Genomic DNA, 14,653 nt, shown 5'->3' on the forward strand with positions numbered 1-14,653 from the left:
CTACTATTTTCTGAAGTTGGTAGTCCAGTGACAAGATTTGGTAGCCCATGCATATTTTAGTTTTGGGATATTGTTTTTCATTAACCAGACAAGAAAAAACAATTTTTCAAGATTCTGCCCACGAAGTGAATTTTCTAGTCATTTGATGTGAAGAATACTTACACACCAAGTACCAAAAGGAAACAGGTTTAAGGCCCCCCCCCCCCAAAAAAAAAATGTTTCTGGTCCTTGACATTCAGCAAAAGTGGTGCAGCGATGCGGTTTTCTTTTTTCCCCTTTTTTCTTAACAATGCTGGTTTGGCACTATTGATGCAACAGTTATAGTCTTTTATCACTGGCTGCATAATACTTCCGTTTTCTGTTTAACAATATTGGACATGCAAACAGGGATATCAAGGATAGGTCTACTGATCAGTATGTAACCCACAAAAATGCCATGACGCGCAGGTTCTGAAATGACACACGCGGTGACCAGAAACGATCGTTTTTGGCCTAATGGACAACGGTGATACTCATAAGTTTGGTGATCTATTGACTTGTTTCATTCTCAGAGTTGTATGGAAATTTTGATAGTCGTCATGACAACGACAACGACCTTCTCAGCACGTCGAGACTTAGACATCTGTAGCAGTAATAAAAATAGACCATGGGCTTTCTGTAGGGAGGAGGCATATTACCCGTGATTGATACACTATGATCAAAATGCTATGAAAATGCGTTTTCATTGACCATCACTTCCAGTGCCTGTCATTCAAGTACGTCAGTTCAGATATTGGACATTGCACGCCAAGTACTGACTAAATTTTATGTCCCGGTCTTTAGTAGTCCATGTGGGCTACCATTTCATGGATTTTGGTAGCCCCAGGGAAAAGTTGGTAGCCTGTTGACGCGAGACTACCGCTAATTCGAGCCCTGAAATCGGAGTAGTGTGCAATAGCTTTAAAGTGATACAGTCGTCAGAACTGCACTCAAAGTCGAATGGGACCCATACGACCAATGTAAACACTGTATCCACGGTACGCTGGTGATCGATGAAAGTTTAAACATGTCTATCATAATCTACATCGTATAATTTAAAAGTTGCAGCTATGATGATGAGATGCTTCTAGATATCGTGCACGAAATACATTGTTTGTATAGAAGAACTAGCACAGGCGCAGTTCCGACGACCGTTTCACTTAATTTTCACCAATCACAATGCTAGTTTTTGTTTCCTCTTTTTCTATACCTTGACACTTTGGCTGAGAAATAAATATAGTTGTAGTGTTTGTCCTCTGAAACATAATGTCTTCCCGCTGCTGTCCACTATACTCTCTTTATTTTTCAACATATTTCATTTCTCGGTCGGTAAAATCTCGAAAGCATCCCTGTCATATAGGCGGACACTCTAATGGATCTCTTTCTATTCGTCCACTGAGAAATAGTTTGATTTCTCCCGCCCACTCATCCGCAAGGAAATCAATTATCAGCGCCTTTTCACCGACATCTTTGTTGGCTGCCTCTGAAAAATCTCTAATTTTTAATTTACACAAAGACACATTGTCTATAATTGTGATTCAACGTAACACCTTAACACTACAACTTCGTTGCCGCTTGTTTATATTATGTTGTGTTATCTTATCGAGAGTAATAACGAAAGCTCAAGTGAAAATCTATTATCTCTAGGGTGTAACTTATGGACGATGAATGTTTTCAGGCTTCAGAGATAGACTGTCCAAAGTCGAGATTGTAAAATTAATCACGCCTAATAGCTGAGAAAATACGGTAAGTCATACAATTTTAATCACCGACGAAATAGCGTCTGAAGAAATATAAACCTAACAAATCGTCAACCACTTTGTAAATGTTTCCCGACGGACTTAAACAGATTTGTAACTGAATATTTTATTAACAGTTTCTTTGAACTTGTAAAAGTCGGCCAACCGTTGAAACTGTTAGGCCAGAAACGCTGTACACTAAACATGATGCAACGACCTACGGTCTTGAAGGGATTGGCGATTAATAATCGAGACTTAGCCTTAATTACTATGTTTATCTTCTTTTTATTTTTACATTCACAAACGGGATTGAAGAAATAATTGGCATAACTGTGAAACTGCGGTTTTAAGGTATATATGACAAGGGTCTCGGCTGCATAAGACAATCTGATCAGAATATTTTATCAAATTGATGCATTATACTGTTCTCAGGTCGTTTTGGGCAACTCGTGTTTCAAAACCATCAAAAAGACACTGAATTCTTAACAATGTGATATCACCTAGCAATATGCACGGAACTTGAAGAAAAAAGGTTGCCGGTAGGTTTTCATGAAGCGACTATACTATTCCCGAGCATCGAATGGATGATCGATGAGTATTTTCGAGCGACCAGTCGGGCATGCATGTTGATAAAGATAGAATGCGACCCAGGGACAGATATTCGGACTCTCAGATTTTTCAATTCCTTTCTGGTCTAAGCTTACCACTTGTTGGAACTCATTTTGAAACTCTTGGAGTGGATAAAGTTTTCACCAGCTTATTTTGTGAAATCGAGAATGTATCTTCCCCATAGGAGTTAATACAGTTTAATAGTAATGTTTCTCAAAACTAAATTTTGCATGGTGCTCACTGATTATTACTGTCGAATTCGAAAGGAAATAGCTTACTGTTTCCCGGTGGAAAGTTTAAGCAAAAGTTTATAGGATTTTCAATTTCGAGTTCGGTCCGGGGCGTGTACTACCATAAAAACGACAAATCCTGACCTCATTTTGTCAAATAGGCCACGGGATCATTGTAGATTCTGTAGTTCCAATGGAAGTGAAATTAAATTGACATGCCTCGAAAAAAAAAATTTCTTCTGGGCGGGGAAATCTTTACACTAAACGAAATATCAGAGAATTCGAAAAGATAATTGTCCTTAGGAAAGTTATGGGTACTCGATGAACAAATTCTAATCAGTTAATTGTTGAGCGCATTCGATCATACAACGTACGGCGCCGAGTCACCTAGCGACGACATCACATTAAAAAGCACTTGGCTGAATCCAACCCTTGAAATATGTTAATTATCCAAATCATCTCATGTAGCCGTTATAGTTTTTTTACGTTTGTATTATTGAGTCAAAACACCTCACTTGTTTCCTATGATTGCCACCCTACTTCAGTGACGATATATAGACGATCGGTTAAATGTAATAATTCACCGAGGCATACTTGAACCTAAACATCACACTATCTCGTACAGTAAAAGCCCACTGAAGCGACTGTAACGTGTCTTCATTTCCTCGGAGCGTTTGTGATTGCAAAAAAGTAAGCGGTTGCAAAGAGCAAACACATGCCCCGACGGAATGTAGAACAATATTCTTTTTTTCATCATTGCCGATATTCTTGCTTCAATGCACAGTCAATATCAGGAATGTTTTGCAATAATCAAGTTTTTTATCATCACAAAGTCGCGGAATTCATTTGAGAAAGAATACACACAACGATGTCACACGGAGAAGTTGAATGCAGAGTTGTACGCAATTTGAATGTTACACTGTGCTATCTCATCATGGTGGTCGGCAAATGGCTGGTAATTTGATTGACCCCGTTCTGCGGGTTTTGTGGAGTTACGAAAAAGTAGTCGTCTGCCGGATCCAGAAATCCTGATAAGGGAGCCTTCAGTAATTACAGGGGGTGGGGTGGGTGGGCCGGGGGAATTTCGCGCACACCTGTACCGAAAATGTGACCCTCCCCTATCCTCCTGTCTAAAATGTGACCCTCCCCTTGTTCGACATTCTAAAACGACCCTCCCCCAACCACTGCGGTATTCTCCCCAGGAATAACTAAAACAGTATCAGCAATTTACATAACAATTGGTTCAATTGTTATGTTAGAGACAAATTACAGAGGGGAGGGCTGGTGTTTTTGGAGCAAAAGTCGCAATTTATCAAGCAAGAATTTTTGAAGAGATATGGTATTTCATACATTTGAGGGAGGGTCACCATATTTTGTGCAACTATAAGAAGGCAAATTGTGGCTGATTTATGCTTCATCCAAAAATATCAAATCATAATACATGGAGTGTCAGGCAAATTATTGACAATTTACCCCCACAAAACATGCTATATCTGTATATTATATATGTTTGAAAATGTATTTAAATGTACTTTGCTTGAATAGGGAAGTAAAATGTGCGTTTGTGTACAAGCAATAGATTTCTGAATTTCATCTAAAAAGTTGTTTCACTATCCATGGTGTCTATGATGAAATTATGAGTAGTTTTTTCCAATACAAAAATAGGTAAATATTTGCATTTGTGTAACCTTGATTATTGATATTAATGTTCTTGATTAGAATAGAGTGGTTACAAGTCTATGGTTGTGTAAGAAATTTGACTTTGGAATTTCACTGAAATGTTAACGTTGATTCACTATGCATAGCGGTCTATGATGAAACCATGAATATTTTTTTTTTCAGTACAAAATTAGATAAATCTGTGCATTTATGTATGCTTGATTATTCACATTATTGTTCTTGATTAGAATAGAGTGGTTACAAGTAAATGGTTGTGCAAGAAATTTGATTTTGGAATTTCACCGAAATGTCAATTCACTATGCATGGCGGTCTATAATGTGTACGTATTTTGTTGGTGATTTCCTATTCAGGAAATATCACATGGACAATCAAAGTTTTGGCCATAAAATCAGCTTCTGTCAAAAGTGACCCTCCCCCCAAGATAGGTTTATAAAAAGTGACCCTCCCCCTTGAACTGTTTTCTAAAAAGTGACCCTCCCCCAAGTTCCCCGGCCCACCGCCCCTGTAATTACTTAAGGCTCTCCCTAACATTTACGCGGCGCACTACAGCGTGTTTAGTTAATTCTTGGCTTGAATCAACAATTCATTTTGAGACATCAATGTGAAATAAAAATGGAATTCGATGTTTGAAAAAACCTGTCCTCACGAAAACCGACGTAGTGTCCTAATTATGTGTTATACCATTGCAAACCATCGTCATCATAGCCTTCCTTTGCATAGTGTCTAAGGATTGAGACAAACAACTTAACATATTTCAATATATGTTCACACAATATTAAGCTTGTCAACATATACACACATACACATCAGGAACACATTGGTTTCGTTTACACACGCTGTAGTCCACGTTTGTAGAGACACTTGGATTTATTATCAAAAAAATAAACCTGCTGTCTGTCTTTTTGAAAAGAAACGCCGATCGCTCCTTACAGTAAAATGCGCATCGAGGACAGATATTCGGACCTTCAAACTTGTACAATACGTATTTAGTCTACCACTTGTGAGGCTCATTTTAAAGCTTATTGAAGTAAATAAAGTTTTCACCAGCTTATTTTTGTAAAACTCGATAATTTACTATTTCTGCATTGCAAAATGCCGGCTATTTTGAATTTCAAGTGTCGGTAAATATTGGATAATTTGTTTATCACTGGTACAAAATTTATACTGTAACTCCTTTAATACTTTTATACTTTATTTCGAAAGGCAATGGGTTAAAAGTTTCCTTGCGGCAAGGTTGCATTCAATTTCGAGGCGCGGACTATCATCATGTAAGCTGCATGAAATGTTACCTATGCAAATTATAATTGAAATACAGAAGAAGTAATATTCAGGCCGCGTCTATCTTTTTAGGGTCTTTGCTGCGCGCGTCTCACAGTTCCTAAGGGGCCCGATTTTTCAGGGTAGCATTAACAATGACCAATTATCAGATTCGTCAAAACTACTTATATTTCAGTTTAACAACTCATGCATTTCTCCGTTATTTGGGGTGAGAACAATTAAATTTGCGGCAATATCGCCAAAAAAGTTTGACGACGAAGAGGATACACCCCTAGGTTCGTTGCTATGGCACCATGCTTCTGCTATACATACCGTCACCATGGCTGTCTCAATACTGCAGTCAGAGTTTGTACCGTTGTAGTCCGTTGAGGTTTATTCCCTTGTTGAATTCTTGATTCTGCAGTTTCCAACCATCGTAATAAAATAACAAAACATGGTAAAAAACTTCCAAACGAGTTAATGTTTTTTTTTTCTTAAAGAGCAACACTTATTACAAAACCATTTAAGTGGATTCCTACCCTGTAACTGCATTGTTTTGCCTTACACATTAAGGTAGTATGCGCCTCGAAAGTGAAAGACTTAAACTTTGCTCAAACTTTCCATACGGAATCTTTCAACCATTCTCTTTCAAAATCAAGAATGAAAATCGTGCGAGGGGGGGGGGGGATACCATGCAAATTTTGGTACTAGAGAAACAAATAACCCAAGATTTACCGATATTTAAAATTCGAAATGGCCGCCATCCCTGTGTTAACTCCATGGAAAAAAAATACAATTTTTCGCATATCGAAAAACTAAGCCGGTGAAAAGTTTTTTTACACCAAGAGCTTATATCAGAAAAGAAATGTAAAAGTTTGAGAGTCGGAATATCTGTCCTCGAGGCGTTCTACCTTATCGTTCAACTTGGCGAAGAGCCTCGACATTCATCCCATGAATTTAGACGTTTTGTCTCACAACACGTACCGATCCTAAACTCAGCGTTATCTCTCCTTTAAGATAAACTTATCCTTTAAGAAAAACACACTTTCCGAAATGAATAAAAGAGAGCATTTAATATCGTAAATGCAGGGCGTTACTATCTGGGTTCTTGGTTTAAACCTAGTGCAAACTATCTGGCATGTTTTCCCCAATCATTAAGGACAACAAAATTCAAATTTACATTTCAACTTGAAAACGGCAAACTTACGCATGATACTTCGGAGAGAACAAACTCTCTTACATTTACATATTGCGTGTGGGGCACAATTTTACCATCATGCAGGTGACATTGTTAAGTCCGTATGCATTGAAGCGAAACCAGTTCTTCTTCAATAGTGTCTGCACGCAGTCAAAATCACACGGTACAGGTCTTTATCAACGCAAGTAGTAAGTCACGCCATACTTAAAAGATACAGTTCGTTATTAACAATCCTACTGTTCAACTTCTAAGATCCTAGGAATATGCTGTTGATCGATATATTTTCCTTTCGGTTCGTCGACGGTAGGTTTCTCTAGAAATTAATCGGCCCCAGCGAAATTGCTCTCAACATTCTTGCGTCAATGTTCTTTTAAATCAGGCAAACTGTTCTGCCTGTCTACTCGCCATCGCCAGGAGACGTGTATCTAAAAGTTCAGATATTCTCCAGAGGTTGCAAACGTTCACCTACAACTTGGGCAGGGGCAGGTTTACTGTAAGGTCATTCTCTGTAGGTCACTCCCTACAGCTTTTACGACCCCCTTGCAATCTTGTAACTCTAATTGCATGTCCTGTGATAAAGTGGAATTTGACCAAGCTCAGTGCAGATACTCTCCCGTCGTCTAATTTCTTGATGCGTGCTTTGAAAGCCCGCAAATGCTTTTTAAACGTAACTGGCAATGATTGTCGTATATTTATGGCCAATTACGCGACTAAGCAAAACGTTTTAACCTTTTATTAGCTAAAGACATTTAAGGCATTTGGTTCTTCGCTACTTATTGGATGTCTGTAAAATGTTGTCATCGATAATAAAAACGGCCATTATGTGATGAATACACTAGCAATATATCATCTATCATGATACGTGTTCGGAAACCAGCAAACAGCCAAATTTGCAATTAATTAGAAACGTGAAAACCATTGGTGAATAAACAAGATCAAGATAAATATGAGAAACTATCTTTTATCACTTCGTTGATTGGACTGCCTAGTGTCTAGAAAAGGAGAGATTACAGGTTTTGATTCTGTCAAATTTTCACCATTACAAGTTTTTTTGTCTCATTTTCAGTCTTTCTAGTGTCCGTCTGTCTATCTTGCTGTGTTTGATCATTGCCTATTAATAATTGACTAATTAGCTAAACGTTAGCGTTTTTTTGAAAAAGAATGCTGTCTGCATTACATCCAAATTTCACATTCAAAATGCAAATATATGTAAGACAAACCAATGATACAGTAGCTGTTGACGATTTATCATGTAGGGTTTTCTACACTCAAAATACACACTTCTGACTAATCTCTCTTTGCAGCAGAAAAATTAATTCCGTACAGTATAGCTCTCAAAAACAAGAATAATACACACAGTACAAGACAATAAAACAATCAATTGTTGAAACAATAAAAGAAGTAGATATATCTCAAGATGAAAGCTTACAAAAATAAATTAACATGAAAATATCACTAAAATAATCATTGAAGAGGGAAAATATCAAGTCATACTTAATTTTAAACTCAGGAAATTTCAGCGTAAGCTGCTGTTGTAGATAAGAGTACGAGTTCATCTTGGCTGTAGTATTTTTCCAAAAGCAAATATTTTAAAACGAAATGGACGAGCGGGAGAGAGAGAGCGAAGTCAGTACAACTGAGCTGAATACCATGCTATCATGACAATTAGGATTTGTGCAGTTTTTATAAAAATGATTAGAACATCTCAAATGCTTCTTTGAAATTCCAACTTGTGGACGACATTTTTGTGTTTACAAACAAAAATAGTTCCGGGTCAAAATTGGTAAATACTCATTAACATAAAGTAATGGCGTAATGTTTTTGGTATTTGCACTGCAGTGCAAATACCGGTAGTACGCGCGCGCTTCGATGAGAATAAACTGTGGTACATATATAATAAACAGTAATACTACATGGAAGATACAATTACTACTGTCGTACAGCGTCCCGATACCTATAATTAATGCATTAGTTCGTGATGTGGTTTTCAATTTTAAGTGCTTCAAGACGGTCTTTTTTTATAAAGTCGCCGAAATTCGACGTAATAATTACATAAAGTAGTCTCAGGTAGAGGCTGTAATGAAATGACCACAGGCAATGAAAATATTAATACAAGATAAATCCATATAGCATCGTGGATGGTAAACAAACTATCGACCCGGGGAAGCTGCTTGTGGACACTAGATATCTCCCAGTGATTTTTAAGGATAATATTGCACACCCGTTAGGACTTTCGTACATTATCAAAGATGTTTTTAAATTTGTTGTCGGAATGTCTAGACATCAAATTCTACCGACACTTTGCAAAAAAAATCCCTTAAGCACATTTCCCAGATATCTGTTCACTACCGTACGTTCATGGTGTTTGCGAAAAGAGACATTTTTACATCTAACAGACTACCCAGTAAAATGGTTTTTGAATTTACTCCAGGTAGAATACGCATATTTGAAATCATAGTTTATATAATAGGAAATGGCTGATAAATATTAATTAATAAGCGATAGACAGAGTGGGAAATGCGTGTAACAGGATTTGAGAATACGCGTCAATATGCTTTCAAAACTGCGGTGGATAAACAATATGAAAAGGAATCAACGAAATAGAAACCAGTTAGATATAGGCATAATTCTGGCCTCTTCTGCTTCTCTTCATAGCACAGGAATTATATTTTTCATCAAAGAGGTCTTTTGGAACACTATAGTAATCTCCAGACCATCTTTGTTGCATATGCTTATCTATTTGACCAGATCTGTGCAATCAACGTTTATCTTGCTTACACTGCAAGCCACAGCGTTTACCTATCCAATAGAAGTAATCACTTCTTTATGGATGAGGTATTTGACAAGTTCGTTCCATTATCTCGTTACAGATTGCAGTAATAGTGAGCGTGCTGACATTGACGGCTGTCGGAGTTGACCGCTACTTTGCTGTCTTCTACCCGCTGAAAGTGAGAGTCACCAAAAACAGGGCCAAGATTGTCTTCATCCTCATCTGGTTGCTTGCTGGTTCCTTAGCAACCACCCAAACGGTCTTTCTTAGGGTGGAAAAGAGACACTACGACGGCGAGATCATCTTCTTCTGCAGCGAGTGGTTCCCCAATTCGATCTTTGCCCGATGTTTTGAGCTAATTATATTGTTGGTCACGTACGTTATACCTCTAGGTGTACTGTGTTGCACATACAGCGCCGTGGGATTGCGTTTGTGGGGTCGAACTATCCCAGGAAACGCTGATCAAATCAGAGACCAGGAACAGGCAAGGGCAAAGAAGAAGGTAAGCTAATTTTGGATCCCAAATGCTTTTTGGAAACCAACTTAATAAAGACGCATTAAATGAAATCTACCTTTGTTATATTTTGCTGTACACGTTATATACACATTTTATATTCACCCTCTAGTTTTAACACTTTGACTCCGAAAACAGTGAAGTTTCCAGCTTTTCTGAAACAAACTTTCCAAAACCGTTTCCTATGTATCCATATTAATGTCAGCGGACGACCCTGCTTTCCGTTCATATTAAGGTAGAATGTGCCTCGAGGACAGACATTCGTACTGACAATTTGTTTCAATACTGCTCTGGTCTACCACTAGGGGGCTCATTTTTAAGCTTTCGGCGTAAGAAAAATTTTCAACGTCTTTTTTACCTCATAGGGTTAACACAAGAATGGCGGCCATTTTGAATTTCAAATGTTAGGTAATTTGTTTCTATAGTACCAAACTTTGGATGGGAACCCCTTATTTGCATTTTTTATTTGGTAAGAGTATAATTCAAACTTTTACAATACAATGTAAGTTTGAAGGGAGCTTCTCGCATGAGAGTGAGTCCAGAAAACTATGAAGCTGAAGGAAAATACTGCTCTTATTTATACCTTGCCCCTCTGACGGCATTACAAATGGAAATGACTCCAGACTTTGTCGAATTTCACTTTTTAATTTGACTCCTAGACACTTACTGTATCTCGACATCGGTTCGTCTGTCTCCCACTTTACCAAAACTTCGTTAGAGATTGCTGAAGTGGATAATCTAATGACATTTAATTTATCGACGTTGAAGTGTGACGATCAATCTGATATGGAGGTGTAAAGTCAATTAAACGAACGAAAATATGGCACTCTACGACGACTCCTTGCACCACGATCAATGGTACAGTAAAACAGTTATAAGGGACATTATAGGTGTAAAACAGAGAAATCTCTTCCGTCGCCAACGAGAGAATGAAATTGTCGCCATATTTTATCCTTAGTGTTCAGTGAAATACTGTAAATGGCATTACACACTGACGCCAAGTGAACTTGAACCCAGTCTGAAATGAATAGCTGAATCAGTATTTTGACTACTTTTGTAACAGTCTGCTGCGATTCTTCTTGATAATATTACAAGAAAAGCTGTGAAAAGTTCAACTTTATGAAATTTAGATCTGGTATTCTTTTATTTCAGATGATCAAAATGTTAGTCATAATCGTGTTGCTATTTGCTCTCTTCTGGCTTCCTCTACACATCTTCAAGCTAGTCAATACTTTTCATCCCAAACTGTACGGTGACTTGAGATATCAAGATACGATGAGAACCATCAATTGTTTTGTCTTATGGCTGGCCACAGCTCACAGCTTTGTAAATCCTTTGGTATACAGCATTCTCAATGATAATTTTAGGGTAAGTCACGTGTTCTTATCACTTTACAACCTCGATGTTCTTTACGCATGATCAAACCGGACGTTACATATTAAAATATAGTAGTATCACTATAGACAAATCATTTCATGATGCCATGACCGGTGTCTCCAAAATGATCCAAAATATTCCACAGGTGAACAACTACTTAATAACTAAGAAATCGATCTTTGACGATGTTGCCTGAGAACGGCCTTATGCCCAAAACAGTGTTCATAAACTAAAAGGTTCGAAGCTTTTGAATGTTATTCTATTACACCATAGCAAAGCTACATGAAATTATATACATTCTGTGTATTATCAGATTGCTTCCTCTTCATCGCTGGTAGCTTATTACATTTTCCAATATTAATGTTACATTGGAAGTATTGCTTTAGTTTTAGAAAAAGAAACGTGTGATGCTATTTTGCGTCGAAATCACTTGACTGTTGTATATTACTGGGTAGAGCTTCATTGGGAAGCTAATCGAATCTAGCCCAATTCATTCATACTTAAATTGTTTGTACACACTGTACAGCACTCAGTGAGAGGCCTAGGTATACCTTAGTGTAAATATTTTACAATTCATGTGCAAATTTCATTGTCGTAATATGTTTGATAAACTGATGGAAACGAATCACGCGATTGTAATTTATGAACTTGGTTGCTCTAAATGATCACCGCGGTAAAGCTGTGCACACGATTGGCTTAGTTAGGAACACAGGGGCTCATAAGTGGCTATTTAAGTCAATATTACAGCGTTTTTCTTTCTTTTTCAATGTTACAAATAAACCAGCTGAAGAGCACAACATTTGTGTAGCTGTCTTTTGTGTAGCTTGTATTGGCATGTATGTGCGTCCTCGTAAATGTGACCTTTAGTTCCGTTACCTCTAGCCATGCCTACTTCCTGCCCTGCCCTCGCTATGCTTACTGTACTATGCTTACTGTATTAGTACAGTAAACACAGCGACGTCTGTACGCATGGCCAGAAGGCATGGCCAGAGGAATTGGCTAGAGGTCACGGAACTAAAAGTCGTATTTACATATGATCACATTCCCCATTGAGGGCGCACTATACATGCCAATACAAGCTACTCAAAAGAGAGCTACACAAATGTTGTGCTCTTGAAAAAGCTGTAATGTTTTCTTGAAAAAGAAAGAAAAACGCTGTAATATTGACTTAAATAGCCACTTATGAGCCCCTGTGTTAGAAATATAATGTACATGGCAAAAGGTTAAAGTACAAACACTACAGGGGATTGCTCATGAGTGTATTCCATTATCAAACTGCTTCAAATATTCTTATTAAAGGCATTTACAACATTTTCAGAACATTCGTAACCGGTCACAACAATGAAGTCTTGTTCCGGTGTACAGATGGAACAGAGCTAATACTTAATTCACGTCGTAATTCCATTGATTATCAGCTGTTTCAGGCACATTCTTTAAACATATTGGCATTTATGTAATCAATGAACAGATGAATATTAGTCAATGAATAAACTTACAAAGCATTGCAGCTGTTGATGATGGACTATTTTACGGGAATTCCTTCATTGTGCGTTTCATCGTGTAAAATGTATCTGTCGATATGATATAAGCTCTTTTCATCTCCACTTGCTTTACAAACACTCTATGCTGTCTATTATGAAAATGTAAATGGTGCATTTCTCAAATAATGGATTACTGATAAATGTACAGCATGTCTTGACAAGAAGATCTCACAAAAGCAGCCTGAAATCAATTTTGATTTTAATATCAACACACTAGGTTGTTAGTGCAACAAGCATAGTATTGATTCACTCTTTCCAAATCCCTGTCGTCATCACTGTTACTACGTCGAAGATCAGGTAGAATTTTCACTCGCTGACTTTCATGAACTTACTCTCCTGACAACTTTTAATGTCGCAACTATTTGCATGTCATGGTATATTCCATATACATGTCTCGTCATCTGATTTGTCGTTGTGACTGGAAAAAGATGGACAAAGTGATTATGGCGAAAGGATATCGCCTGTCCAGGGGTTTAATTTCGTGTAGGCCTACACATGCATGCTATTTTTCTGACAAACCGTGATACAGTGATACAAGCGTACCAGTGATGATATGCACTTACGTTCACCGACATTTGGAGAATGTCATGTTTTTAATGTTTCTAAATCTTAATTTGCTGATGTGTGTAAATGCTCAAGTTTCTGTCACGAATCATGGACCCACTTCGTTAGCAACGAAGTATAAAATCCGTAGGAGGAAAAGTGTTGATGGGTCAAAACCTCACTAAGAAGGGTTTTCCGACAAAGCAGCAGATGCTTCTATTGAAGTATCAATTCAATCCCAGCGATTCCTTTTACAATATTTATGACACAGAATAAATATTTCGCCACATTTACATGCTGCGTAAAAAGCCCCCTCCCTTGAGCACTTTAACTACAACCATGGAATCAATTTGAAATATGCAGATTATCCGCAAAACAAGATTCTATTGAAAGGGAGACATGCTGGTGCATTCACAATTTTGCAATATTTCAAAGAGATGGATTCAAATTATGGATTAGTATAACATATGCCTTAAACCGTTTAAATGAAGAAGATATATTGTGTTGGCATTTGGTAGGAACAGAACATGGGGATAATCCTTACCGTACAACGATTAAATGAAGAAGATATATAGGCTTGACATTTGGCTAGAATTAAACATTTGTATAATCCTCACCTTACAGCGATTAAACGGACGAGATTAAAGGGCTCGGCATTTGTTGACAATAGAACACTTGTATCATCCTGTCGAAATGGACAAATTATATTGCTTCAACATTTGATAGGAATAGAACATTTTGACACCCCTTGTACGCTGAAAGTGTGATGGGAATAGGTCTACTCTGTCTCAGGCGAGTGTGAGACGAAAGTCTTACATTTTCGAGGCGACAGCTACCTAAATGCGGACAAGTGTGAGCAATTGCAAAATAGTGTAAAATTCGTTTGCTCAATTGATGTCAGAAGCGTCAAATTTTAAAATATGAAATGACTTTGACCTCAATGTCAATTAGAGACAAGGCATTGTTTCAGAATACTTACCTCAGAATTGCCGGTTGCCATGGCGACAGCATGATGATGCTGATAATGACAGAGGTAATAACTGTTTTGTAATCAGTACTTCAGACATTCAAATTCAACCTTCATGCGGCTTATCCAGTAATTCAGCGCTGGCAATATAATTACACATTTTCGTCATCAATCAGGATATTATGCGGTAAATTCTAGGGTTTCCCACG

General features: G+C 37.6%; 1 protein-coding gene across 1 annotated transcript in view; it reads left to right on the top strand.

Annotated features, from left to right (window-relative positions):
• Positions 1-14,653, top strand: part of LOC139116749 (QRFP-like peptide receptor) — a 34,028-nt gene that overhangs the window by 15,862 nt on the left and 3,513 nt on the right. Inside the window, exons 2-3 of the mRNA XM_070679381.1 lie at positions 9,603-10,004; positions 11,169-11,384. Coding sequence (XP_070535482.1) covers positions 9,603-10,004; positions 11,169-11,384 — 618 coding nt within the window. The remainder of the gene's footprint in view (positions 1-9,602; positions 10,005-11,168; positions 11,385-14,653) is intronic.

Source organism: Ptychodera flava, chromosome 18 (genome assembly GCF_041260155.1).
Source record: "Ptychodera flava strain L36383 chromosome 18, AS_Pfla_20210202, whole genome shotgun sequence".
NCBI lineage: Eukaryota > Metazoa > Hemichordata > Enteropneusta > Ptychoderidae > Ptychodera > Ptychodera flava.